The sequence below is a fragment of the Haliotis rufescens genome, unplaced genomic scaffold, assembly GCF_023055435.1.
Source record: "Haliotis rufescens isolate VD_foot unplaced genomic scaffold, xgHalRufe1.0.p SCAF_6, whole genome shotgun sequence".
In the NCBI taxonomy this organism is placed as follows: domain Eukaryota; kingdom Metazoa; phylum Mollusca; class Gastropoda; order Lepetellida; family Haliotidae; genus Haliotis; species Haliotis rufescens.
The window spans coordinates 59,428,512-59,454,202 of NW_025964334.1; the positions used below are offsets into that span (position 1 = coordinate 59,428,512).

The window sequence follows — 25,691 nt, forward strand, 5'->3', positions numbered from 1 at the left end:
AAATGACCAATGAAGAGTAAGATGCATTAATGGTTATTTTTACATTATTCAAAGTTAAAATAACTTGGAATTAAGGAAAACACAAACCCAGAAATCCCAATTTAAAAAAATAAATAACATTTTTTCTCAATTTGCCTGCCAATGGCACTTGGTTTAGTATCCTAAATAAATCCCTGGACTTGGCCTGTTACATAGTTGAAGACAAGACAGTCTGTAAATAACGTCCCTGTCACACCCCTCCGCACGAACAAATACCTTGATCTTATCCTACAAAGGCTTGTCAGGACGTACATGATCTACCGCTAGTTATGAAATAAAGACATACTTCCCATGGCCATCAGTTAAACGTTACCCAAACTACTTTAGAGAAAGAAATTCACACCATTTATCATATGATAATCACAGATTAATTTCAAAAGCTATCAGATAATTTCTTTAATAAATATTGAACCGAGATGTTCTTGTCTTCAAGATGTTCTTGTCTTCAAGATGTCTTCAAGATGTCATGGTTGACTCTTCATGAGCTACGTTAATACCTGTTTATGACTCTAAATGACTTGCAAACCTAGTGTCACATCTTCCTCTCCACAACAGTCCAAGGTTACAAAGATAAAGACACAGGCCTCAGTCATCTAAGGCCAGTACATTTTAATCAGGACAGTAATCTTATAACAGCACATTCCTTACAACAAAAAATAAACTAATTGTACTTGCCCTGTCGTTTCGTTCCGAATTGTTTCACTGGCAAGTAACCATGGTAACCGAATACAGACTTTTGTAGGGAAAGTTTACCAGATCAAAAAATATTTTACAAGATCAAGGTGTCTGACAAAAGGATCTGACATACAAAATCAATATGGTCTGTCATGAAACCATGAAACCACTTTCTTTACTCTGTTAAGAAAACTAGAAGAAAGTGAGTGAGTAAGTATGGTTTAACGCCGCTTTAAGCAATATTCCAGCAATATCACGGCGGGGGACACCAGAAATGGGCTTCACACATTGTATCCATGTCGGGAATCGAACACGGGTCTTCGGCGTGACGTGCGAACGCTTTAACTACTAGGCTACCCGACCGCCCACTAGAAGAAAGAGACAGAATAGAAACAAATCAAGACAGACAAGGTCGACAACCAGATCCTTGTGACTATTAATGGAATTGTTTAAACTTGAGGTGTTGCTGTCGCTTCATAAAAACGAATTCTGTGACCAGTGCTGCATCTGCAGCATCACTGACCTCTGCGACCAATAGCCATGCTGTTATAATACACAAATTAATATTGATAAAAATAGGGTAATCAACAAAATACCCAGAGGATCTTTCAAAATCAGGGTCATACCTTGCACCAATCAGTGATGTTACAGAGGCACACGGCATGAGGACTGTCCAGGCTTGAATCAACGTTTGACAAGACATTTGATATTAAGGTTGAATCTTGAGAACATTTTGGACCATGTCCCAGAAACTGGACTGATCTGAAACCTTGACACTTTTCACCTTTTCTCTAATATTGGAGGACAATAAGCTTGTTCTTACTGACTTCACAACACTTGATTGACAGAAACAATGGATAACCATGGTGAAGGAGGACTTGCTGGAGACTTGAAGCCATGGTCCGAGTGGAGCCGGGTGTCAGTGGCCGCCCCCCTTTACTGCACATTGTACATACTATCACAGATCAAAACACGGCTGGGAAGTGGGGGGCCGTCCAATCTGAGAGTTGACGTTATCAAATACATGTTTACTATTAACACGGTCAAATATACACCGACACTCTGTCACAGTATAAAATCCAACAAGGTTTTTTTCTAAGAAACTCCAACAGACACGTTCACAAACCTAACAAAATATTTTCAATTTGTACCAAAAAATGGTTTTCAAGGAAGTTTCGTACACAATTTTTTACACAAATATTCATCATTAGGATTCCCAGAGAATGAGGGTTGTTCACAGCATCACTTCTCTTCCTTGTCTTGAGTTTCAAACACACTGGAATCAAAGTAGTAGCATTGCTTCAATTTTCAAACATCCTTGCACGACGTGTGTAATCCAAGATTTGTGAAGTATTTATGCTTTCTGTGAGAAATGCTGGGTCGTCTTGAAAGCCAAAGCAGTCACACAGGTGAATCCCATTATTAGCAGACAAATGATGAAGTCCACTTCCACGCGGAGAATGGCGGTGAGCAGACATCTAGAATGTTATCCATCACCCCTTCCTTTCACTTGCTTCGTCACATGAAGCTGAGCACTGGTTGAGTCCACGAGTGGAAAATAGGGGTGAAAGGAGACACTGTTGCACAATAGTGTATTTAAGCAAAGCAAAGAATTATCCCATACTTCCAAAATTGAATGATGCAGGAACTTGTTTGGTTGTGAACATGTAACCCCCTCTTTGTTCTATCTGCTTGGAATCTGAAACAGAGTGAGTGAGTGAGTGAGTGAGTGAGTGAGTGAGTGAGTGAGTGAGTGAGTGAGTGAGTGAGTGAGTGAGTGAGTGAGTGAGTGAGTTGTTTAATGCCGCACCAAGCACTATTCCAGCTATATGACGGCGGTCTGTAAATAATCAAGTCTGGACCACAAACTCCAGTAATTGATATCATGAGCACAGATCTACACACTTGGGATACGATGACATGCATCAACCAAGTCAGCGAGTCTGACTACCCGATCCTATTAGTCGCCCCTTCTGATAAGACAGTGAAAATGGGCTTCACACAATGTACCTCACACTCAGCTACCCCACCAGCTGTGAGTGAGAGACAAACTTGCAACAGCACGAGCAATGACAACAGCATCAGGACACATGGCAAGGAAACAATGCGAACACACTGAGGTCAGTTTAGTAGGCAAGTGATGCTGTGGACCTATTTCGCCCTGGAATCCCACAATGCAAACCAGAAAATGGAGATCAATCTGTTTGTACCGAGGCTGACACGATGCATAGGTGCACAGAAATCATATACTAAACTATACTCTTGTTTAGAGTTCCCGCTGTATCTAGTGATATATATCGTATGAAGTGCTCCAAGACAATAGGAAAAAAAAAGCTATGTGTTTTACTGGCCAACATAAAACCACTGTTGAACACCGTCCAAAGCCTAACATCGGCGCAAATGTTTCGAAAAGATATAAAGTAGAACGACAATGAAACATTGCTTAGCATTAGAATACGACTTTTACAGCTTGTTATTAAAGTCAGAAATGAGAAGCTACTAATGATCGACTCGCTCATGCAGGTCCCACACATTTTATATTGCACTTTTAAACACAGGGGTCCTGGAATATTTGCTGGAATGTCCACTCTGTGCAGAAATGTCAATTTTTCATTTTTCTGCCACAGAATTTGTCAAATACACTGGAGAATTTTAACATGGTGGTCGAAAGCCGGTTCTTAACACGTTACAGTTCCTTAGGTCTACTGAAACTAACAGTCATCATTGTACTTTTTGTGAAATTAAATCATTCCATTAATTATTTGTGTAATAACATATATGGAAATAAGAAAAAAATAATTGTCTAAACAATCTTTTAAACATTTCATGTTTTAAGAAAAGGTTTGTTTCGAAGTGATGTCAAGATTCACTTCAACTATTCTTGCCATGACCAAGTTTGTCATGGCCAAAATAATCAAAAACTGATCATTTCAAGACAGTCAGTAGGGTCGGTGAGAGGTTTTAAGCCTCTGAAATACCTGCAGCTGCCTTTCTCTGGTCAGAAAGTTTGAAAACATCGTCCAATTCTTTTGTCTGTGGCGCAGTGAGAGTACTTGTTAATGCCATGTACCATGTGGGGTCTGTAGATTGAATGGCTGAAATACAAGATGAACACAGTTGTCACAAATTCATCATGGCAGCATTCAAGCCTAAACAAGGTGACTATGTTCAAAATATACCTGTTCACCCAGCACTAAATGGGTACCCGGTAGGATGAGATGGTTACCTGTGACTGTTAACCTTCATGGGCCTCACAGGCAGCTTAGGTTGTATACTCCCCAGGGAGCTGATAATGAAATTGTGACCACACTGATTCATTGACCAGGGTAAACAGTAATGTTGAAACTCTGCACGATATGAACAGATTATTATTATTGTTGTTATTATTATTATTGGTGACTTATTGGGGCTATTTTCACTATTGAACAGTATTGCAAAAGTAGCTATCATTATTAATAAAGTATTGCGATAGTTCAAAACTTTAAGGTTTGATAATTATTTTAATCAATGTAACTAGTGAATAATATTGCTGACAATATCAAAGTCAGTAATTTTCCACCCTGTTGCAACTTAAACCAAAGGGAAGTAACTCTAATCTGAAGTTATCGTAATCCTTGCTAACCAACCCAATGGCAGGTTTGAAATCCACATGAAATATGTATTATTAATAACTAATTGCAACTATTGAAACTATTGATTGTTATGCACTCTAATCAACGATACTATTGGTATTTCAAAATTCCTATCACTCATAGGGCTAACAATTGCGATAGTGCCATATATCGTTACACTCCTAATCATTATTATTATTATTGTTGTCATTATCACCGCTGCCTGTACATCATTGACTCTAGACCAGGCAAACAAGTATGATATCAGGACATACAACATGGGTGACAGAGGACTTCTCATTACCCTGTCTGTGGGAACTTATCGTGCTCAGGAATCCCCAGTTGTCAGTGACATTTATATAGGACCAGAAAGTGGTTGAACTCACACTGCAGAACATGCTTAAAGATGACGTATTCATCAACTTGACAGGTGTCCTCATCTATGGGGGTCTGATAACTCTCCAGCGCCGTCTCCTCGGCACCATCGTCCGTAAACTCAGCATCGCTATCGTCGTCTGTATCACCTCGCTGCAGAGGAAACACAAGTTTGGAGATAAGCGTACACCTCTTTTAAACCTCTCAGAAAGTCAGTTGTATCATGGCTAGTACACGGTATTGAGGCTCGTCTGTTGTATCAAGGCCCGTCTGTTGTATCGAGGCTCGTCTGTTGTATCGAGGCTCTTCGGTTGTATCAAGTGATTGACACCATGAGTATTGATCTGCACATTTGGGATATGATGACATGCATCAACCAAGTCAGCGAGCCTGACCACACAATCCTGTTAGCTGCCTCTTACGACAAGCATGGGTTGCTGAAGGTTTATTCTAGCCCGAATCTTCACGGTTATTAAGTTGTATCCAGGCTTGTCAGCTGTATTAACGGTGAGGTGAAATGGGGTTTAACGTTGCGTCCAAGATTATTGCACTTATATAACGACGTGCATGTATGTGTGTGTGGCTGCTTATACTAGTCTGGACTGCCGACTTATAGTGCTAGCTCACTGAGATACCATGCTGCAGTTTAACATGAATACTCCACTCAGACACAGTATACTGACTCCGAGCCGACCAGTCCTTGTTTGAGCACCTTAATGCCGAGCGCCAGACAGGGTAACAACAAGTACCATCTTTTAACGTCTTTTGGTATGACGCGGCCAGGGATCAAACCCCGGACCTTCCGCTCTCCGGGCGGACGCTCTACCACTAGACCACGGAGGCGGTCAGCTGTATTAACGCCCTCACATGACAAGCAGTGAGCCCAAGACACTACACAACATCAGATCAAACACCGGACCTTCCGCTCTCCGGGCGGACGCTCTACCACTAGACCACGGAGGCGGTCAGCTGTATTAACGACCTCACATGACAAGCAGTGAGCCCAAGACACTACACAACATCAGATCAAACAAATACTTACTGCTTTTTCTAATTTTTCTAAATACTGATTTCCATCTTCATCAATCTCGTCTTCATCACTTTCCAATACTTCTGTTGACATAAAAACAAAGCAGTGAGTGAGTGAGTGAGTTGGGTTTAACGCCGCTTTTAACATTATTCCAGTTATATCACGGCGTGTCAGCTTAATGTGGGAGGAAAGCCCGAAGTGATGCAGGTCTCAGACGTGTACCACTTCGGTGAAACCCACGAGCATGGGTATGGTGCTGACAAACCTAGAAACATAATCGGGGCGAACCGGGATTCGAACCCACAATCATAGGTTTCTGGCGTGGCCAAGGGACACAACACTGCACAGCGAATCGCGGCGCCTTAGACGACTGGGCCACCCGTGCCCCCTACAAACAAAGTAATGTGAAACATAGTATGGTTCATTGATGAAAGTACAGTCTTCAAAAACAAGCATACTCATTTTTGGACAGGTCTCTTAAACAGAAGCAATAGATTTGAAGGAATCACCTTGGGTTCAACATTCCTTGTAATAGGGAGCCAAGCCCAAAAGACATTAGATGCAGTGACAAATGTACTGCAGCAAGTAATCTGTAATCACGAACACACTTTACACACATAAAACAGGATTCATTAATATACCTGGCTATTCAGAAATTGGAAAGCAGTCTGTGCCAAAAAGGTTTGAATCGACCAGCCCGAACATGTCTCGATTCATCATCTTAAGAATAGTTTAGTGTAATTATGATTTGTTATCAGCGGAGCTTACTGGACCGAACAGAATTTGGTCTGGGAAATTATATTTTCTCAATGAACAAGATGAAAAGGAGAGGAACACATATTCAACTGCATAATATCATCATCAATGATCATGGTAAAAAATCCCCATCCACCCTGGTACACCCACCCTGACCCCCGTACACCCACCCTGACCCCCATCCACCCTGGTACACCCACCCTGACCCCCATCCACCCTGGTACACCCACCCTGACCCCCATCCACCCTGGTACACCCACCCTGATCATCATCCTCTTCTTGACCATTCTCATCATCATCCGAGTCTTCTTCTTCCTTGGCTCGACCTGTGAGAAACAGTGTGCATTCATTAGAATTGATTGACAAAAGCATATAACATGGTTTCTTTGCAATCTTGCAACCTGTACATAACTGAGTCTGGGCCTAGAATCTACAACAGACACCTACTAGTATATAATCTACACAGACACCTACTTGTATATAATCTACCCCAGACACCTACTTGTATATAATCTACACCAGACACCTACTTGTATATAATCTACCCCAGACACCTACTTGTATATAATCTACACCAGACACCTACTTGTATACAATCTACCCCAGACACCTACTTGTATATAATCTACACAGACACCTACTTGTATATAATCTACACAAACACCTACTTGTATATAATCTACACAGACACCTACTTGTATATAATCTACACCAGACACCTACTTGTATACAATCTACCCCAGACACATACTTGTATATAATCTACCCCAGACAACTACTTGTATATAATCTACACCAGACACCTACTTGTATATAATCTACACCAGACACCTACTTGTATATTATCTACACAGACACCTACTTGTATATAAACTACACAGACACCTACTTGTATATAATCTACACAGACACCTACTTGTACATAATCTACACCAGACACCTACTTGTATATAATCTACACAGACACCTACTTGTATATAATCTACACCAGACACCTACTTGTACATAATCTACACCAGACACCTACTTGTATATAATCTACACCAGACACCTACTTGTATATAATCTACACCAGACACCTACTTGTATATAATCTACACAGACACCTACTTGTATATAATCTACACCAGACACCTACTTGTATATAATCTACACCAGACACCTACTTGTATATAATCTACACAGACACCTACTTGTATATAATCTACCCCAGACAACTACTTGTATATAATCTACACCAGACACCTACTTGTATATAATCTACACCAGACACCTACTTGTATATAATCTACACCAGACACCTACTTGTATATAAACTACACAGACACCTACTTGTATATAACCTACACACACCTACTTGTATATAATCTACACCAGACACCTACTTGTATATAATCTACACCAGACACCTACTTGTATATAATCTACCCCAGACACCTACTTGTATATAATCTACCCCAGACAACTACTTGTATATAATCTACACCAGACACCTACTTGTATATAATCTACACCAGACACCTACTTGTATATAATCTACACAGACACCTACTTGTATATAAACTACACAGACACCTACTTGTATATAATCTACACACACCTACTTGTATATAATCTACACCAGACACCTACTTGTATATAATCTACACCAGACACCTACTTGTATATAATCTACCCCAGACACCTACTTGTATATAATCTACACCAGACACCTACTTGTATATAATCTACACCAGACACCTACTTGTATATAATCTACCCCAGACACCTACTTGTATATAATCTACACCAGACACCTACTTGTATATAATCTACCCCAGACACCTACTTGTATATAATCTACACCAGACACCTACTTGTATATAATCTACACAGACACCTACTTGTATATAATCTACACCAGACACCTACTTGTATATAATCTACACCAGACACCTACTTGTATATAATCTACACCAGACACCTACTTGTATATAATCTACACCAGACACCTACTTGTATATAATCTACACCAGACACCTACTTGTATATAATCTACACCAGACACCTACTTGTATATAATCTACACCAGACACCTACTTGTATATAATCTACACCAGACACCTACTTGTATATAATCTACCCCAGACACCTACTTGTATATAATCTACACCAGACACCTACTTGTATATAATCTACCCCAGATACCTACTTGTATATAATCTACCCCAGACACCTACTTGTATATAATCTACACCAGACACCTACTTGTATATAATCTACCCCAGACACCTACTTGTATATAATCTACACCAGACACCTCCCTATATTTGTACAACCTTGAATCCTTACCACCGGAGGACACTTCCAACCATATATGGTCGATACCTATCCTTAGTTCCAGAGAAGTCGTTTAAAACAAAAAAGCCAAATTACCCCTTTTAGGCTCCGCCCCTCAGCCCCTTGGGAGGTCAGCCCCACGATTTGTACCATTTTGAATCCCCACCACTGGAGAATGCTTCCAACCAAATAATGTTGATATCTATCTCTTAGTTCCAGAGAAGAAGTCGTTTAAAGCAGTATAGCCAAATTACCCCTATTTGGCCCCGGCCCTCAGTATCCTAGGGGGCTGAGCGCTACCATTTGCACAATTCTTAATCCCCACACCTAGGGTTGCTCCCAGTCAAATTACGTTAATTTCCAATTAGTGGTTCATCAGAAGAAGTCGTTTGAAAAAATTGTTGACACACACCACAGTATGGCATAAGCTCACCTTGGTGTTTCGGACCAGGCGAGCTAATAATCTACACAGAAACCTACTTGTATATAATCTTCACAAGACACCTATTTGTATATAATCAACAAAAGTGAGTGAATATGTTTTTACGCCGCTTTTAGCAAAGTTCCAGCAATATCATGACGGGGGACACCAGAAATGGGCTTCACACATTGTACTGATATGGGGAATCGAACCTTGGCCTTTGGCTTAACCACAAGGCTACCCCACCACCCCTATTCTACACCAGACACCTACTTGCATATGCTCGTTTTAATCCCTGGAACAGGAGCAGTGCCGCAGGTACTATCTGGGGGGCGACAGCTGTGATTTCCGCTGGGCGGTTGGTTGGCATATTTAACACTGAACACAGACCAAGCACACATATCTTTCGGTCATGAAGCCTGCAAAAGAAACTTAATATTCAATGTTATGACTACCCTTACACACTTTCAATTAATTCTGAGACATGAAATTCTCAGCCTATTTAAAGTTTCAATAAAATTATCATTGACAATGGGATTTGACTAGTCCGACTAGTACACAGATCTGGTTGCCCTGAAGGCCTGCCTGACTGCCTGCCTGCCTGCCGGACCAAGTAGCCCTGAACACACCCTGATATGGTGCTGAAAACTATCCCTGATTCAGCTGCCCTGAACCCCGCCCGAACCTGTTTCCCGAATCACCTACTGATCTGGTTGCCCTAAACCCCCATATTTGGTTGCCCTTAGCCCTGCCCAAACTAGTTGCCCTAAGCACTCACTGATCTGGCTGCCCTTAACCCTCCGAGATTTGGTTGCCCTTAGCCCTGCCCAAACTAGTTGCCCTAAGCACTCACTGATCTGGTTGCCCTGAACCCTCCGAGATTTGGTTGCCCTGAATCCTCCCTCATTTGGTTTCTCTGAAAACTCACCCCAATTTGGTTGCCCTGAATCCTGCCCAAACTAGTTGCCCTTAGCACTCACTGATCTGGTTGCCCTGAACCCTCCGAGATTTGGTTGCCCTGAATCCTCCCTCATTTGGTTTCTCTGAAAACTCACCCCATTTGGTTGCCCTAAACCCTGCCCGATCTGGTTGCCCCGAGCACTCACTGACCTGGTGGTTACCCTAAGTACTGACAGATCCAGTGCTACCTGGGCAACAGACTGATCTAAATACTCTGGGATACATGGTATGCCGCTGCCGAGACCTGGAGAAGATGGTCCTCACCCTAGAAAGCAGTCTGCGTCGTGGAGCCACTGCTTGAGGAACTGTGCTAGTATTGATCCCTGCATGTTGGGGATCTGGATTGTTTGTAACATCTCGAACAACAAGGGAGTGTTATAATACAGTGCAGATATGACTACTTGTAAACACATTGTCCTCAACTCCGATGTCTGAACTTCCCGCGTCAACCGCTGCAAGACCAGCTCCACAAATGATGGCACGACCTGCAACCCAGAAACACAATTATCCATCATTACACATTCAACACTAGCCGGCACGCTTATTGTATTGTTTTGTTGTTTCAGATGTAGCTGTTACTCCCAGCAACATGACTTCATATGATGGACGAAGTCTTCCACTGTTCGTGAACTTGTAATCTCACATCAATGAAACTTTCAAACATAATACTAACAAGTATTTGTCACAGAGTGACGAAATATCCCCCGCCTGTACACCATAGTACCAAATATGAAGACAATCCAGCGATTAGTTCTTGAGATATTGTGGCAACACCGTTTTCCAACTCCAAAAACAGATTTGCCTGCTGTGACCTTGAAAATGGGGTCAAGGTCACCAAATCTGACAGGTGGATGCGGTGTCTGTATATACACTATAGTTCCAAATATGAAGACAATCCAGCGATTAGTTCTTGAGATATCGCGGCAACACCGTTTTCTAACTCCAAAAGCAGATTTACCTGCTGTGACCTTGAAAATGGGGTCAAGGTCACCAAAACCGACTGGTGTCTGCGTTGTCTGTATATACACCATAGTTCCAAATATGAAGACAATCCAGTGTTTAGTTCTTGAGATATCGCGGCAACACCGTTTTCCAACTCCAAAAAGCAGATTTGCCTGCTGTGACCTTGAAAATGGGATCAAGGTCACCAAAACCGACTGGTGTCTGCGGAGTCTGTATATACACCATAGTTCCAAATATGAAGACAATCCAGTGTTTAGTTCTTGAGATATCGCGGCAACACCGTTTTCCAACTCCAAAAGCAGATTTGCCTGCTGTGACCTTGAAAATGGGATCAAGGTCACCAAAACCGACTCTGAAACTCAGAACTCTGAAAGACTTTGCTTGTTGTTTGATATTCCAGCTATATGATGGTGGTCTGCAAGTTATCAAGTCTGGACTAGACAATCCAGTGATCGATGTTGTGATCCATGCAGTCGGGGTACGATGACATAGGTTAGGTCGCCTCTTATGACCACCCTTCTATTTCAGAACGACACATTTCCTGTACTTGGTGAACAAATTTTAAAGTCCTCATAAGGGTCGGTAAATCGTAAGGAGGTTGAGGGGTTTTGAGTGAGTGAGTGACTATGGTTTTACGCCGCTTTTAGCAGTATTCCAGCAATATCATGGCGGGGGACGCCAGAAATGGGCTACACACATTGTACCCATGTCGGGAATCGAACCCAGGTCTTCGCGTGACGAGCGAACGCTTTAACCACTAGGCTACCCGACCACCCCTTGAGGGGTTTTGAAGTGTCGGGGAGATGTGAGGACAGGGGACTTACATGGTCAACTTTCCCTGGACACTGAAGAATAATGACCTCGAGGAGCTTGGCTGCATGACACTCGGGGTCCTCGCCCACTTCTCCCGTCAACACCTGCAACACAACGCAACTGCTGCAACACATGTTCACACCGCTACAAGACAGATATCTAAACAAACTTCACATTTCATTCATAAAATATTTATCATTATAAAGATCCTCATTCTCCTTGACCTCAACAGTGTTTACTTGAACATCATTCCTAGATCCTGGGTTGCCTGGCAACAACTTCTTCCTCAATACTTAATCACAAGTTTAATCATTTTTTAACAAGCAACCTTGGGGTGCTGGGGGCGTTTACTAAGCCAGGTCCGCACAGGGTGTATATAGTGTGTTTGCTTGTTTGATGTTTAACGCAGCACTCAGAAATATTCAAGCTATATGATGGCAGTCTGTTAATATTCAAGTCTGGAACAGACAATCCAGTGATTAACATCATGAGCATGGATCGACACATACATGCACCGACCAAGTCAGTGAGCCTGACCACCCGATCCCATAGACACCTCTTATGACAAGCATGAGCAGCTGAAGACCAATTCTAACCCGGATCTTTACATGTATCATATAATGTGAGGATAGGACATTGTGAGCATAGATACTGACTGTTTTACACATGTCGTAAATAATCTGAAGATATGAAGGGTTGGCGAGGAAGGCTGGCGTATCCACGGTGATGTAGTTGTGTAGGGCTGGCATCATATCTGGAATACGAACAGTGGACGGTGACCAAAAGGAAGATTCGCAGAAATTAACCAGAGCTTTACTGATACAAAGGCAACTACATCTTAAACATGGGGTATTTAGGACATATTCCAGCCTTGCATCCCAATAGGAGGCAAGTATGGGGTATGGGAGATTGTTCCTATACTGGAATAAGCCAGGAGAACAAGCAGACAGCTCTGAGGACTTTCTCTTCTGGAATCTCAAAGTAGAGGGTACTTGGGAGTTACTTGAAATTTTAGTATAAATTGTATATCTATCACACACTTTGCATTTCTTCCATCTCCTTCGATCCCATGTGGAAATGTGCTTGAACCATGTTTTCAACTTCTAAAATAAAACATTCACTGGAACACCCCCAGTATCGACCTGACCATGTGCATACCTCTGCCAACTCATTCTCTTTCTCATCGCCACTGTGTGGTGAGTTTTGACATCTAAGAAAGTTTGTTTGCCCTGTTCTGTGAATAAATACACAGCCAACAAAGATGAGCCAACAGACAACAGCAGGCATGCAAAGAATGTGGATACACATATCCAACATCGGACGTCTTCAGCGACGTCGTCACACAGTGTGCAGAGTGTCATACTTTGCCAGATTCTGCCGTCTGCATCTATTTTCAGCGATGTCGTCACACAGTGTGCAGAGTGTCATACTTTGCCAGATTCTGCCTTCTGCATCTATCTTCAGCGATGTCGTCACACAGTGTGCAGAGTGTCATACTTTGCCAGATTCTGCCGTCTGCATCTATCTTCAGCGATGTCGTCACACAGTGTGCAGAGTGTCATACTTTGCCAGATTCTGCCGTCTGCATCTATCTTCAGCGATGTCGTCACACAGTGTGCAGAGTGTCATACTTTGCCAGATTCTGCCGTCTGCATCTATCTTCAGCGATGTCGTCGCAGGTTTTCAGACCAGCATTCTAAGGCCAAGGATTCAACTAAGAAATCCAAGACCGGTTCTTCACTTCAATCAAACAGGATCGAAGTAGAAGGTAGAGATGCAAAGTGTGAGATCGGATAAGTTTAAAAATTTCTCCTCTGAAGCCCCCATGTTTCCCAAGAGGTTTGGTGTTTGTTTGTTTCTTTAACGCCGCACTCAGCAATATTCCAGCTATATGACGGCGGTCTGTAAATAATCGAGTCTGTCAATCCAGTGATTGACATCATGAGCCTTGATCCACTCATTGGGAAACGATGACATGCATCAACCAAGTCAGCAAGTCTGACCACCAGTACCCGTTAGTCGCCTCTTACGACACGCATAGTCGCCTTTTACGGCAAGCGTGGGTTGCTGAAGACCTATTCTGCCCCGAACGTTCACGGGTGTGGAGTTACCTGTGAAGTAGTCGATGCCATCCTTCTGGAACATCTGGTAGATCATGCCAAACACCTCCCACATGTGGTGGGACACCTGTGTGCTGGTCAGACTGTAGATCAGGGATAACACCTCCTCGTAAAAATCTGGAGACAAAGTCAGTCAATATAAATACATTCCAAGGTCATTGAACCACAGAGAAGAATCAATGATTTATCGAACCGGATTCTGTAGTCATCCATTTCTCTTCTAATCACTCGTATCACTATGTTGTGAGAAAAGTAAGATTACCTTGTATATTGATACAAACAAAAATGCTGCTTGAGTTAAATTTGTCTCTTTCACAGTTCAATTAATGTTTTCAATGCATCAGAAAAAAAGAAGATTTATTCAGATTATTATTTTACATGACGATGCTATTTTCTTCTAAAACAAAATGATCCATAGGATATTCTTTGAGAAACCTTAAAGTCTCATACAAAAGTCAGAAAATAGAAACAAAGGTCATACCCATTATGTTTTGCTGTAAAATTATTCCTATAACATTTAGAACTATTCCTTCTAGCTGGGTTATAATCTGGAAAGAAAACGAAGAAATTCAATCACATTCTTTGCCTACATTCAATCCAATATACTGAGTAGTGACAAAATACAAGGGAGAGAACTCCACATGGAAAGGTCCTCACAAAACATTTCAGGAGGCAGTCGTTGTATGTGTTCTTTCAACTGATTGCTTGTTAATGAGTAAGTGAGTGGGGTTTAATGCCGCTTTTAACATTATTCCAGTTATATCACGGCGTGTCAGCTTAATGTGGGAGGAAAGCCCGAAGTGATGCAGGTCTCAGACGTTTACATTTACACATGAGCACGGTTATGGTGCTGTCAAACCTAGAAACATAATCAGGATTCGAACCCACAATCATAGGTTTCTGGCGTGCCCAAGGGACACAACTCTGCATTGTGGATCGTGGCACCTTAGACGACTGGGCCACCCATGCACCACCACCCCCTAAAAAGATATGAATTAATCAAACGTGTATATCTCAATGTGTAACATCTGGGTCAGGCAAACTAGTGGTTGACATCATGAGTGACATCAAGCAGTTTGACCACCCTGTCTAATCTAGTTTCCTAGACAACCAACAGTGCTCAGCACCACATTAACGAGGTTCCTCGGAATGTAACAGTTTAGTCTTACCTCTTTCTGTTCCTCCATGACGTTGAGAATTGTTTCCATAGTGTTGAGGATTCCTAGAGCCGTGATAGCCTTCTCTTCAGACCCATCTACATCTGTGTCTAACACCTGAGCAAATGTCTGGGCCTGGAACAAGAGAATTAGTCAAATCAAAATATTTTTACATTTGTATACTTATCCTGCATTACTCCTCAATGCATTTACTGCTGTGTTTTGGACTGAGAGAATAAGCTGTGTGAGGTCCAGCTGAAGAAAAGGTTGTTCCAACTATGTGTGTGGCTAATCCCATCACACAGCACCCACGTGAACAAGGAAGTGGTGACGTCATGAATAATCACATTACTGCTAGTCATTAAAACAGACTAGACGTGTTTGAGAATAAACTCTACAGAATTATTCTAGTGATTGTTGTTTTGCTTATGGTTTGTGCTTTTTAGTCTTACCCTCTCACAGCTTCCCCTTTCTGTTCAAAAACAGCAGTAAATGCATAAAGGAGTAATGCAGAATAAGTTAAAAACTTTAACTCCATCACATATTTAACAAACACTTTAACAGTTAATGCTGTCCTGATAATAAGAGGGGAGAGAGAGAGAATGACACAGTCAGCATTATTCCACCCATGTCAACAAAATAACATCTTCCAGAGTCAAGGGAGTTAACAGACTGTAAAAGTCCAGTTTCCACCCTTGCTGAATTAGGCTGGAGCTTCTGGGCTCCATAGTTGCGCCAGCATCGGCTATTATGAGTTATGTCCCTTCTATGACCCTCCTATTGACCAATCAGATTCCACCTCTCATATAACTTGCATTTGCTTCAAACAAAATGGCAGTGGCCAGTCAAGACGATCTCATTGATAATAAAATTCTTTATTGTAATAAAACAGGCTTTACCTTGCGAAGTGTATCAAATCACTTGACCACTTAAAAACTTGAAAATATTTGGAACATATTTGTCAAAGCCCAGTTGACGGTACACATGTTCTGAAAATCATGCAACTGAACAAATTCGGCACAGCAGTTGCCATGTTGTTATTAAACCCGATGTCGATATCATTATGGTATTTTGTCTATGCATGGACTTAGTATAACTCCATAATTCCAGCCTAGTTCAACAAGGGTGGAAACTGAACTCTTAATGTCAGGTAACTCCCCTGCCTGGGGAAGATGATAACAGCTTTCATTAATTCCAGTCTGGCCAAGGCAATCATTGTCAAAGTATCAGTCTAGTCACAGAGGCAGACTCCATCTAAATCTTAGTTAGACACTGTGACAAGCATGATGTATGTGAGTGAGTGAGTGAGTGAGTGAGTGTGAGTGAGTGTGAGTGAGTGTGAGTGAGTGAGTGAGTGAGTGAGTGTGAGTGAGTGTGAGTGAGTGAGTGAGTGAGTGAGTGAGTGAGTGAGTGAGTGAGTGGGGTTTAATGCCACTTTTAACAGTATTTCAGTTATATCACGGCATGTCAGCTTAATGTGGGAGGAAAGCCCGAAGTGATGCAGGTCTCAGATGTTTACCACTTTGGTGAAACGGGTACGGGTATGGTGCTGACACAATGATACTGTACGACAGTTACTGATGTCCCTGTACACAGATGTCAGGCAAATCTCCTATTCATCTTCAAAGGTTTCATCAAATCTTAAAGGCTATTCAAGGCAGATTGTAATTTTCACCTCTTGAAGGCCTGACCGCCAAACTAAATGCCTCCTACAAGCCTTAGTCAACTAGGGGGGGTCCAAACACATGGCCTGGCGATCATGGCACCTAAGGGAGACAACTCTGAACATCAAGCTGTGTTGACAGACCGAAGCAGTCTTCTTAACTTTGTCAATGACAAGGACAAGACTACATTACAGGCTGAGCTTGTCGATTAAGGTTTGATCAGTATTGGAAATTGCCCACTTACAAGATGACTCATCATCTCCACTGCAATGGGGATAACATCATCGGTGTAGGTGCAGACAAGTCGCTGCATCACGCCCGTCAGGTCATCGTTTTCGGTCTCCCGGATTACCTTCAGCAACTCTGTGAAATCAGACACAGACATACAATCTATTGTGGCTTCGGTTAGACTGGTTTCTTGCAGCAGTCACAGCTACATAAGCAACTCAACTCCCACACTCGTACCATACCATAGCAACCAAACTCCCACATACTGTACATAGCAACCAAACTCCCACATACAGTCACCATAGCAACCAAACTCCCACATACTGTACCACAGCAACCAAACTGACCTGTTACCATAGCAACCAAAATCCTACATACTATCCCATAGCAACCAAAACCCATATACTGTACCATAGCAACCAAACTCAGACCTATTGTCACCACAGCAACTACACTCCCACATATTTTACCACAGCAACCAAACTCACACATACAGTCACCATAGCTACCACACTCCCACATACAGTCACCATAGCAACCAACTCCACATACTGTCATCATAGCTACCACACTCCCACAGTCACCATAGCAACCAACTCCACATACTGTCATCATAGCTACCACACTCCCACATAAAGTCACCATAGAAACCAACTCCACATAAAGTCAACATAGCAACCAACTCCACATAAAGTCACCATAGCTACCACACTCCCACATAAAGTCACCATAGCAACCAACTCCACATAAAGTCAACATAGCAACCAACTCCACATAAAGTCAACATAGCAACCAACTCCACATAAAGTCACCATAGCAACCAACTCCACACACTGTCACCAAACATCATCAAGAATCGGCAACATAAGCAAAGTCTGACTATTCAGTGTTGAGCAATAAACTGCCTCCAATGAAAGAGGATCAGCACAAAGACTCACCTAAAATCACAGGCTTCACAAAAGGGCGGATATAATTTTTGGCTGAAATGAAAGAACATATATTTTGTAACCAAAGTGTAAGTCACATCATACTATGAATACGAAATCTACTTTTCAACAAGATTCTAATTTCACATTTGGGGTTATCAATGATGAAAAGGTAAGGATAGTTCTGGGGGAAATATTACGCCACGAATTGCATCTACTGTAATCAACCAAATGAGTAGTTTTAGGCCACCACAAGCATGTTGGTTGGTTAAAGCCAAACTCAACAACATATGATGGCGGCCTGCAAATAATCAAATGTGGACCAAACAATCAGGGTGCGATGACCAAGTCAACAAGTCCTAGAGCCAAGTGGCTGCCACTGTATGTGTACCTCAAACCACAAGCATAGGTTAAGTGGACAAACTATATCCCGGATTCCTCACAGGGCTCAAGCAATGTTCCATTTCACACCTTCACACAGTGTACCAATGTGGAGAAAATAAGGCAGATCTTGTGTGACAAGCCAACACCTTAACCACTAGCAAGGTTCGATTTAACTGCTGATCAACTGACTTGTGGCTAGTTAAAATTACAAAGGACTTGCTGAAACGTAAAGTAGACGGCTGTCTGGCTAGTCAAAATTTCACCCCTTCTCCTGCCATGTTAAATATTTTGAACTGGACACTACTCGTGAATGATGTAATTTTGATGAGAAAATATTTACGGGGGGGGATGAGGTCTTGTGAATGGTTAACTCAGTGAAAGATATATGTCAATCATCTTTGTGGACTGACAACCGGCTGCCATTTTGTAATGTTGTGTACAACAATTTCTTTATTTGCTCATAAATCACCACGGAATGAGGCAAATGGAAGCCAAGGTTTAATCTCAGAGTGCAGGGAAGGCATTTCAGGGGTGAGGAGAACTAAAATTTTCAGAGCCTCGTAAGGTGGCTACGCGACCACAGGTTCAGCCACGCAGCCTCCATCATATAACTGTAGGCCAGTTAGTTCGGAGAAGGGCTAGTAACTTTTAAAAGGATCAAGCCTTGCTGGCCACATACAAATTTGATGCTAAATCTACCCTTGCACTAGGCTACCCCAAATCCCCCTACCCAAATACAGCTCTACTGATTTGAAAGTATAGACTGCTGCACAAGCATCACGAGCAGCACTCACCTTTCTCCTGCTCCGTGATGATCATCTGCAGGGCGATAGCAGCCTCTACTCGGACAGGCAGGTCCTTGTCGTTACATAGACACGCCTTGATCATCTCCGCAGCCTGCATCAAGTTCTGCTCGTTGCGGAACTTCAGCTCACAGAAGTAGCGGATCACCCAGCAGGCCTTCAAAAAGAAGAGTCACAATCTTTGGTCAATACCAAGCTCCTCACACCGATAGCCCGTTTGTGGAGCTCTCTATACAATCGCTGCCACCAGTCAAAGCTCCCCACTGTGATAGGTGGCCACAACCATGCTTGGAGTTGAACTCGCAACCGACTGACCGTTATGTTCACAAACAAGTGATGACTGCTGTCACGCCGAATACTCTTACCCAGCGTTAGAAATTGGGACTAGTCCTGTAGTCCTTGCCAAACTGCCCAATAGTTAAGGTATCATAAGGACTAGTAGAAATTTTAAATTTTAAATTTTAAAAGGTTTTGCTATATGTTATCATTATAAGGACTAGTTAGTTTCTACCCCTGCTTACCCCTGATGAATTTTTTTTTTTGTCAATCTTAGTTTCTGTTTCATTACAAGTATCATGTATTTGATGTCGTAAGAGTGTAACGAGGATGTTGGTTGATTTTCCGTTCGTCTGCAACCTCGAACCAATGTCATCAAACAAAACAAAATGGTAAATTCATCTTGGAAATATGGTCAATCGTAAAGCCTTTTCCAAATTAACTATAATTGAATTCCCAAAGACATAAACAAAAGTAAAAATATTATTACATTTGGGGTTAGAGGGCAAATTTTAAGATTCTTGTAACAGCCATGCCCACACAGGTGGCAGCGATGTTACCAAGAGTATAACGAAGGTGTCATGCGCTGGGAAGGAGCGTGGATCCATACATACAAAGGGAGACTACTCTTCCAAATAAGGTCCAATAAGGTTGAGACAAGTCCTACCGCCAACATTATGATACACATGTTGTAACCAACACAATGTAATCTCCTGTGTACAGAGTTGGGAGGGTCGTGAGGTCTGCCCTCCTGTGATCTGCGCGTTCGGTTCCAAATTCAATTTAGCGCGGTTAAATCTACAGGTAACCTAGCTCTACATTGAAAACACAGTACGTTTATCTCCTAACTCACAACAGTGTGGAGAGACAGACCGATGGACGTATGTAAGGACGGACGGATGGATGATTTTCCTTGGTCTTGATTCTAATGTTTTAAGTCTTATGTCTCTTGTCAGACTACAATGCAGCATCTCAACAAGCCGCGGTGAACTCACTCTAGCTCTCAGGTAGCCAAACTGGCTTGTGAATTCTGGAAAGACATGGTTTGTCAGCATCAGCTCTGCCTGGTCCTTGTAGATCTTCCTCTGAAATGACAGAAAAGACGTTTATCACTCACGGAAGGGAGGTAACTCCTGTCTAACAGTCATGATTTTACTGCAACAAATGCTGAGAGTTCTCAAGAATCAGCTCTTCATGCACTAGTCTCAGGGGATATCGCTTGATCTCACCCAGGAGATATCGCTAGTTCTTACTATACTATATCACCCGTGGAAGCCAGTTTTGGAAGTAAATTTATTTATGACAATTCTGGCTTAATGATAATCACAAACTACGCCTCTGTGTCCACCGACCTTGAGAAGCACCTCGGCCACGGCCCCCACCATATGCAGGGCACCATCCTTCTGGCGAGGGTCGATGTTGGGCTGGGTCAAGATGGACATGCAGAAACCCATGGCCTTGTTCAACACCTCTTTCCTTTTGGCAGCCGCAGAATAGAAAACTATCTGGGCAGCCATCACTGGAGACAGGAAATCTTCAAACACATCTGAAAAAATAAATATTTTGATAAATGTGTAGAAATGAATATAAAGTGGATAACGTCATTGTAGCATAATGGTAACAATAACAATTATCCATTGTACGTTTCCTCCATGTACTTAATCAACTCTTATTCAACAGTGTATGATATGTCTATCACAGAGGCCAAAAGGACTTAAAGGGGAAGTGTACACACAAAAATCATTTTCTATCTTTTTCTAAACAAAACGCAATTTTAGAATTAGTTAGTATCTGTGTTTGAAAATATACTCATTTTTTTCACAGTGAAAGTAGGAAGCTCACAATAGTGTGAAAATGATAAGCCGTTATGAGGCCTTCGTTTTTCGAGCTAAACAGGCCTGAGTTATCCCCCTTAGATTATGACGTAATTGGTGCCAATTCAACTGGGTCCCTGTCTATTCTCAACGCAAAAGATATCAAGTACCTTTTAGTGGTAAAACAACATGGCCTACGACACACTCCGGCGCAGTGGTGACTCAGCATAACACTATGCTGGCTGGCATCTGAGACGCTAGAATCACACACCTGTACCTACACCACGTGAAGCGGCTCTAACAAAGCATGATGACGTCATAATGTTTATCAATTGGCACCAATGACGTCATATTGTAAGGGGCATAAGCCATGGTGTTTTTGTTATGGAAATAGAACACTTGGTAAATGTGAAAAATATAAATCATTTTAATGCAAAAAATATGTCAATTATTAGTGATATTTTTATATTTTCGTCTATGACACTTCTAGGTTAACACTTTTAATGTGGAAAAAGTACAAGAAAAATAGGTTCAATTCCGTGTGAACTTGCCCTTTAACAATGACGTAAACAGGGGTAAACAGACCTCAATCTGGCTCAGTGTGACAACGGCACTCATACTTTAGGGCACACAGAAGAGACAACTCACCATACTTGACCCGTATGTATTCGTGAGGGTCGGTGTTCCACAGCTCATCATCCTCATCGCTGTGACACATCAGCGGGAATATAACATCCTGCATCAGTGTCTGAAACACAAACAGTACCTGAGATTCCCTCTCCTCATCAACAGACAGGTGGCCTCAAAAACATCAGCAAACAGCGGGACGCTGAGATACAGCTCCAACCTCGCACTGATAATAACTTTGGTCTCCAGCATAGCTTCAACTGTGAGACCATTTCATGACACAAAAACAAAGTATCAGCTTCAGAGAGTCGCAAAGTACATACCTCATCAAGCTGAAGACCAAGGTTTCTGCACTCTAGTGTAGGGAGGGACACAGCTCCATGATAGGGGGGTCATAGCTCCAAATCTCTAAAATATGGCTACCTCAGTATAAAGGGTTCAGCTCCATGGAGGGAGGGGACATAGCTCCAAGTCTCCACAATATGGCTACCTCAGTATAAAGGGTTCAGCTCCATGATGGAGGGGACATAGCTCCAAATCTCTACAATATGGCTACCTCAGTATAAAGGGTTCAGCTCCATGGAGGGAGGGGACATAGCTCCAAGTCTCCACAATATGGCTACCTCAGTATAAAGGGTTCAGCTCCATGGAGGGAGGGGACATAGCTCCAAATCTCCACAATATGGCTACCTCAGTATAAAGGGTTCAGCTCCATGGAGGGAGGGGACATAGCTCCAAGTCTCCACAATATGGCTACCTCAGTATAAAGGGTACAGCTCCATGGAGGGAGGGGACATAGTTCCAAGTCTCCACAATATGGCTACCTCAGTATAAAGGGTACAGCTCCATGGAGGGGGGGGGGGGGGGGGGGGAGACATAGCTCCAAGTCTCCACAATATTGCTACCTCAGTATAAAGGGTTCAGCTCCATGATGGAGGGAGGGAGGGAGATAGCTCCAAGTCTCCACAATATGGCTACCTCAGTATAAAGGGTACAGCTCCATGGAGGGAGGGACATAGCTCCAAGTCTCAACAATATGGCTACCTCAGTGTAAAGGGTTCAGCTCCATGATGGAGGGACATAGCTCCAAGTCTCCACAATATGGCTACCTCAGTGTAAAGGGTACAGCTCCATGGAGGGAGGGACATAGCTCCAAGTCTCCACAATATGGCTACCTCAGTGTAAAGGGTACAGCTCCATGATGGAGGGAGCGACATAGCTCCAAGTCTCCACAATATGGCTACCTCAGTGTAAAGGGTACAGCTCCATGATGGAGGGACATAGTTCCAAGTCTCCACAATATGGCTACCTCAGTATAAAGGGTACAGCTCCATGGAGGGAGGGACATAGCTCCAAGTCTCCACAATATGGCTACCCCAGTTCAACACCGAGGATATGCTTCACCAATGTTGGGAATTGAAATTTGGTCTTCAGTGCGAAGAGAAAATACATAATCCTTGGACATTTAGAAAAGGTTATCAACAAGTCTGGGACTGCATTCTCTCACCTGCATGTGTTGTTTAATGTACTTCCATGAATAGGCGTGACTGATTCTGGAAAAGAGAAGAGACAATTCAAAACACTGTGGCCACCGAGTACATTGAAACACAGATTGCTATATTATTTAAGTGTCCCTGTAACAAACAAATCCAAACACTCTATCAAGGATGTTGCATGCACTAAGACAGTCACTTTTTCATGGACAGTTAAAGGGTGGGATGAGGCATTTATATAGCAACATGCTTGCACATGTGTGTGTGTGTTGCTGCTTGTACAAGTCCGGACTGATGCGGATTTATAGTGCTAGCCCACTGAGATACCATGCCACAGTTTAACATGAATACCCCACTCAAACACAGTATATTGACTCTGAGCCGACCAGTCCTTGTTTTAGCCCCTTAATGCTGAGCGCCAGACTGGGTAACAACAAGTAGCATCTTTTGGTATGACGCGGCCGGGGTTTGAACAACCCACCTTCTCTCTGGGCTGATGCTCTACCACTAGACCACAGCAGCGGCCCCGGGTACACGGACTATGACAGTCAGGACACCTCATCATGAACAGTGACCGGGTGACTGGGTACACAGACTATGACAGTCAGGACACCTTATCATGAACAGTGGCCGGGTGGCTGGGTACACGGACTATGACAGTCAGGACACCTCATCATGAACAGTGACCGGGTGACTGGGTACACGGACTATGACAGTCAGGACACCTCATCATGGACAGTGACCGGGTGGCCGGGTACACGGACTATGACAGTCAGGACACCTCATCATGGACAGTGACCGGGTGGCCGGGTACACAGACTATGACAGTCAGGACACCTCATCATGGACAGTGACCGGGTGACTGGGTACACAGACTATGACAGTCAGGACACCTCATCATGGACAGTGACCGGGTGGCCGGGTACACAGACTATGACAGTCAGGACACCTCATCATGAACAGTGACCGGGTGACTGGGTACACAGACTATGACAGTCAGGACACCTCATCATGAACAGTGACCGGGTGACTGGGTACACGGACTATGACAGTCAGGACACCTCATCATGGACAGTGACCGGGTGGCCGGGTGGCCGGGTGCACAGACTATGACAGTCAGGACACCTCATCATGGACAGTGACCGGGTGACCGGGTGACTGGGTACACAGACTATGACAGTCAGGACACCTCATCATGGACAGTGACCGGGTGGCCGGGTACACAGACTATGACAGTCAGGACACCTCATCATGGACAGTGACCGGGTGGCCGGGTACACGGACTATGACAGTCAGGACACCTCATCATGGACAGTGACCGGGTGACTGGGTACACAGACTATGACAGTCAGGACACCTCATCATGGACAGTGACCGGGTGGCCGGGTACACAGACTATGACAGTCAGGACACCTCATCATGAACAGTGACCGGGTGACTGGGTACACAGACTATGACAGTCAGGACACCTCATCATGGACAGTGACCGGGTGACTGGGTACACGGACTATGACAGTCAGGACACCTCATCATGAACAGTGACCGGGTGGCTGGGTACACAGACTATGACAGTCAGGACACCTCATCATGGACAGTGACCGGGTGACTGGGTACACAGACTATGACAGTCAGGACACCTCATCATGGACAGTGACCGGGTGGCCGGGTGGCCGGGTGCACAGACTATGACAGTCAGGACACCTCATCATGGACAGTGACCGGGTGACCGGGTGACTGGGTACACAGACTATGACAGTCAGGACACCTCATCATGGACAGTGACCGGGTGGCCGGGTACACAGACTATGACAGTCAGGACACCTCATCATGGACAGTGACCGGGTGGCCGGGTGGCCGGGTGGCCGGGTACACAGACTATGACAGTCAGGACACCTCATCATGGACAGTGACCGGGTGGCCGGGTACACAGACTATGACAGTCAGGACACCTCATCATGAACAGTGACCGGGTGACTGGGTACACAGACTATGACAGTCAGGACACCTCATCATGGACAGTGACCGGGTGGCCGGGTACACAGACTATGACAGTCAGGACACCTCATCATGGACAGTGACCGGGTGACTGGGTACACAGACTATGACAGTCAGGACACCTCATCATGGACAGTGACCGGGTGGCCGGGTGGCCGGGTGCACAGACTATGACAGTCAGGACACCTGATCATGGACAGTGACCGGGTGGCTGGGTACACAGACTATGACAGTCAGGACAC

At 43.4% G+C, this 25,691-nt stretch overlaps 1 protein-coding gene across 1 annotated transcript in view; it reads right to left on the reverse strand.

Moving 5' to 3' along the window:
* Positions 1-505: 505 nt before the first annotated feature.
* Positions 506-25,691, reverse strand: part of LOC124122885 (importin-7-like) — a 42,876-nt gene continuing 17,690 nt past the window's right edge. The window contains exons 10-28 of the mRNA XM_046486072.2: positions 23,469-23,514; positions 21,983-22,082; positions 20,873-21,066; positions 20,516-20,605; positions 19,236-19,401; positions 18,070-18,111; positions 17,148-17,266; positions 15,252-15,374; positions 14,564-14,630; positions 14,074-14,199; positions 12,619-12,716; positions 11,974-12,066; positions 10,451-10,671; positions 9,500-9,645; positions 6,747-6,812; positions 5,743-5,813; positions 4,712-4,853; positions 3,693-3,809; positions 506-2,413 (exon numbers count right to left, since the gene is read on the reverse strand). Of these exons, the coding sequence (XP_046342028.1) occupies positions 2,328-2,413; positions 3,693-3,809; positions 4,712-4,853; positions 5,743-5,813; positions 6,747-6,812; positions 9,500-9,645; positions 10,451-10,671; positions 11,974-12,066; positions 12,619-12,716; positions 14,074-14,199; positions 14,564-14,630; positions 15,252-15,374; positions 17,148-17,266; positions 18,070-18,111; positions 19,236-19,401; positions 20,516-20,605; positions 20,873-21,066; positions 21,983-22,082; positions 23,469-23,514 (2,113 nt within the window). The 3' untranslated portion in view covers positions 506-2,327. The remainder of the gene's footprint in view (positions 2,414-3,692; positions 3,810-4,711; positions 4,854-5,742; positions 5,814-6,746; positions 6,813-9,499; positions 9,646-10,450; positions 10,672-11,973; positions 12,067-12,618; positions 12,717-14,073; positions 14,200-14,563; positions 14,631-15,251; positions 15,375-17,147; positions 17,267-18,069; positions 18,112-19,235; positions 19,402-20,515; positions 20,606-20,872; positions 21,067-21,982; positions 22,083-23,468; positions 23,515-25,691) is intronic.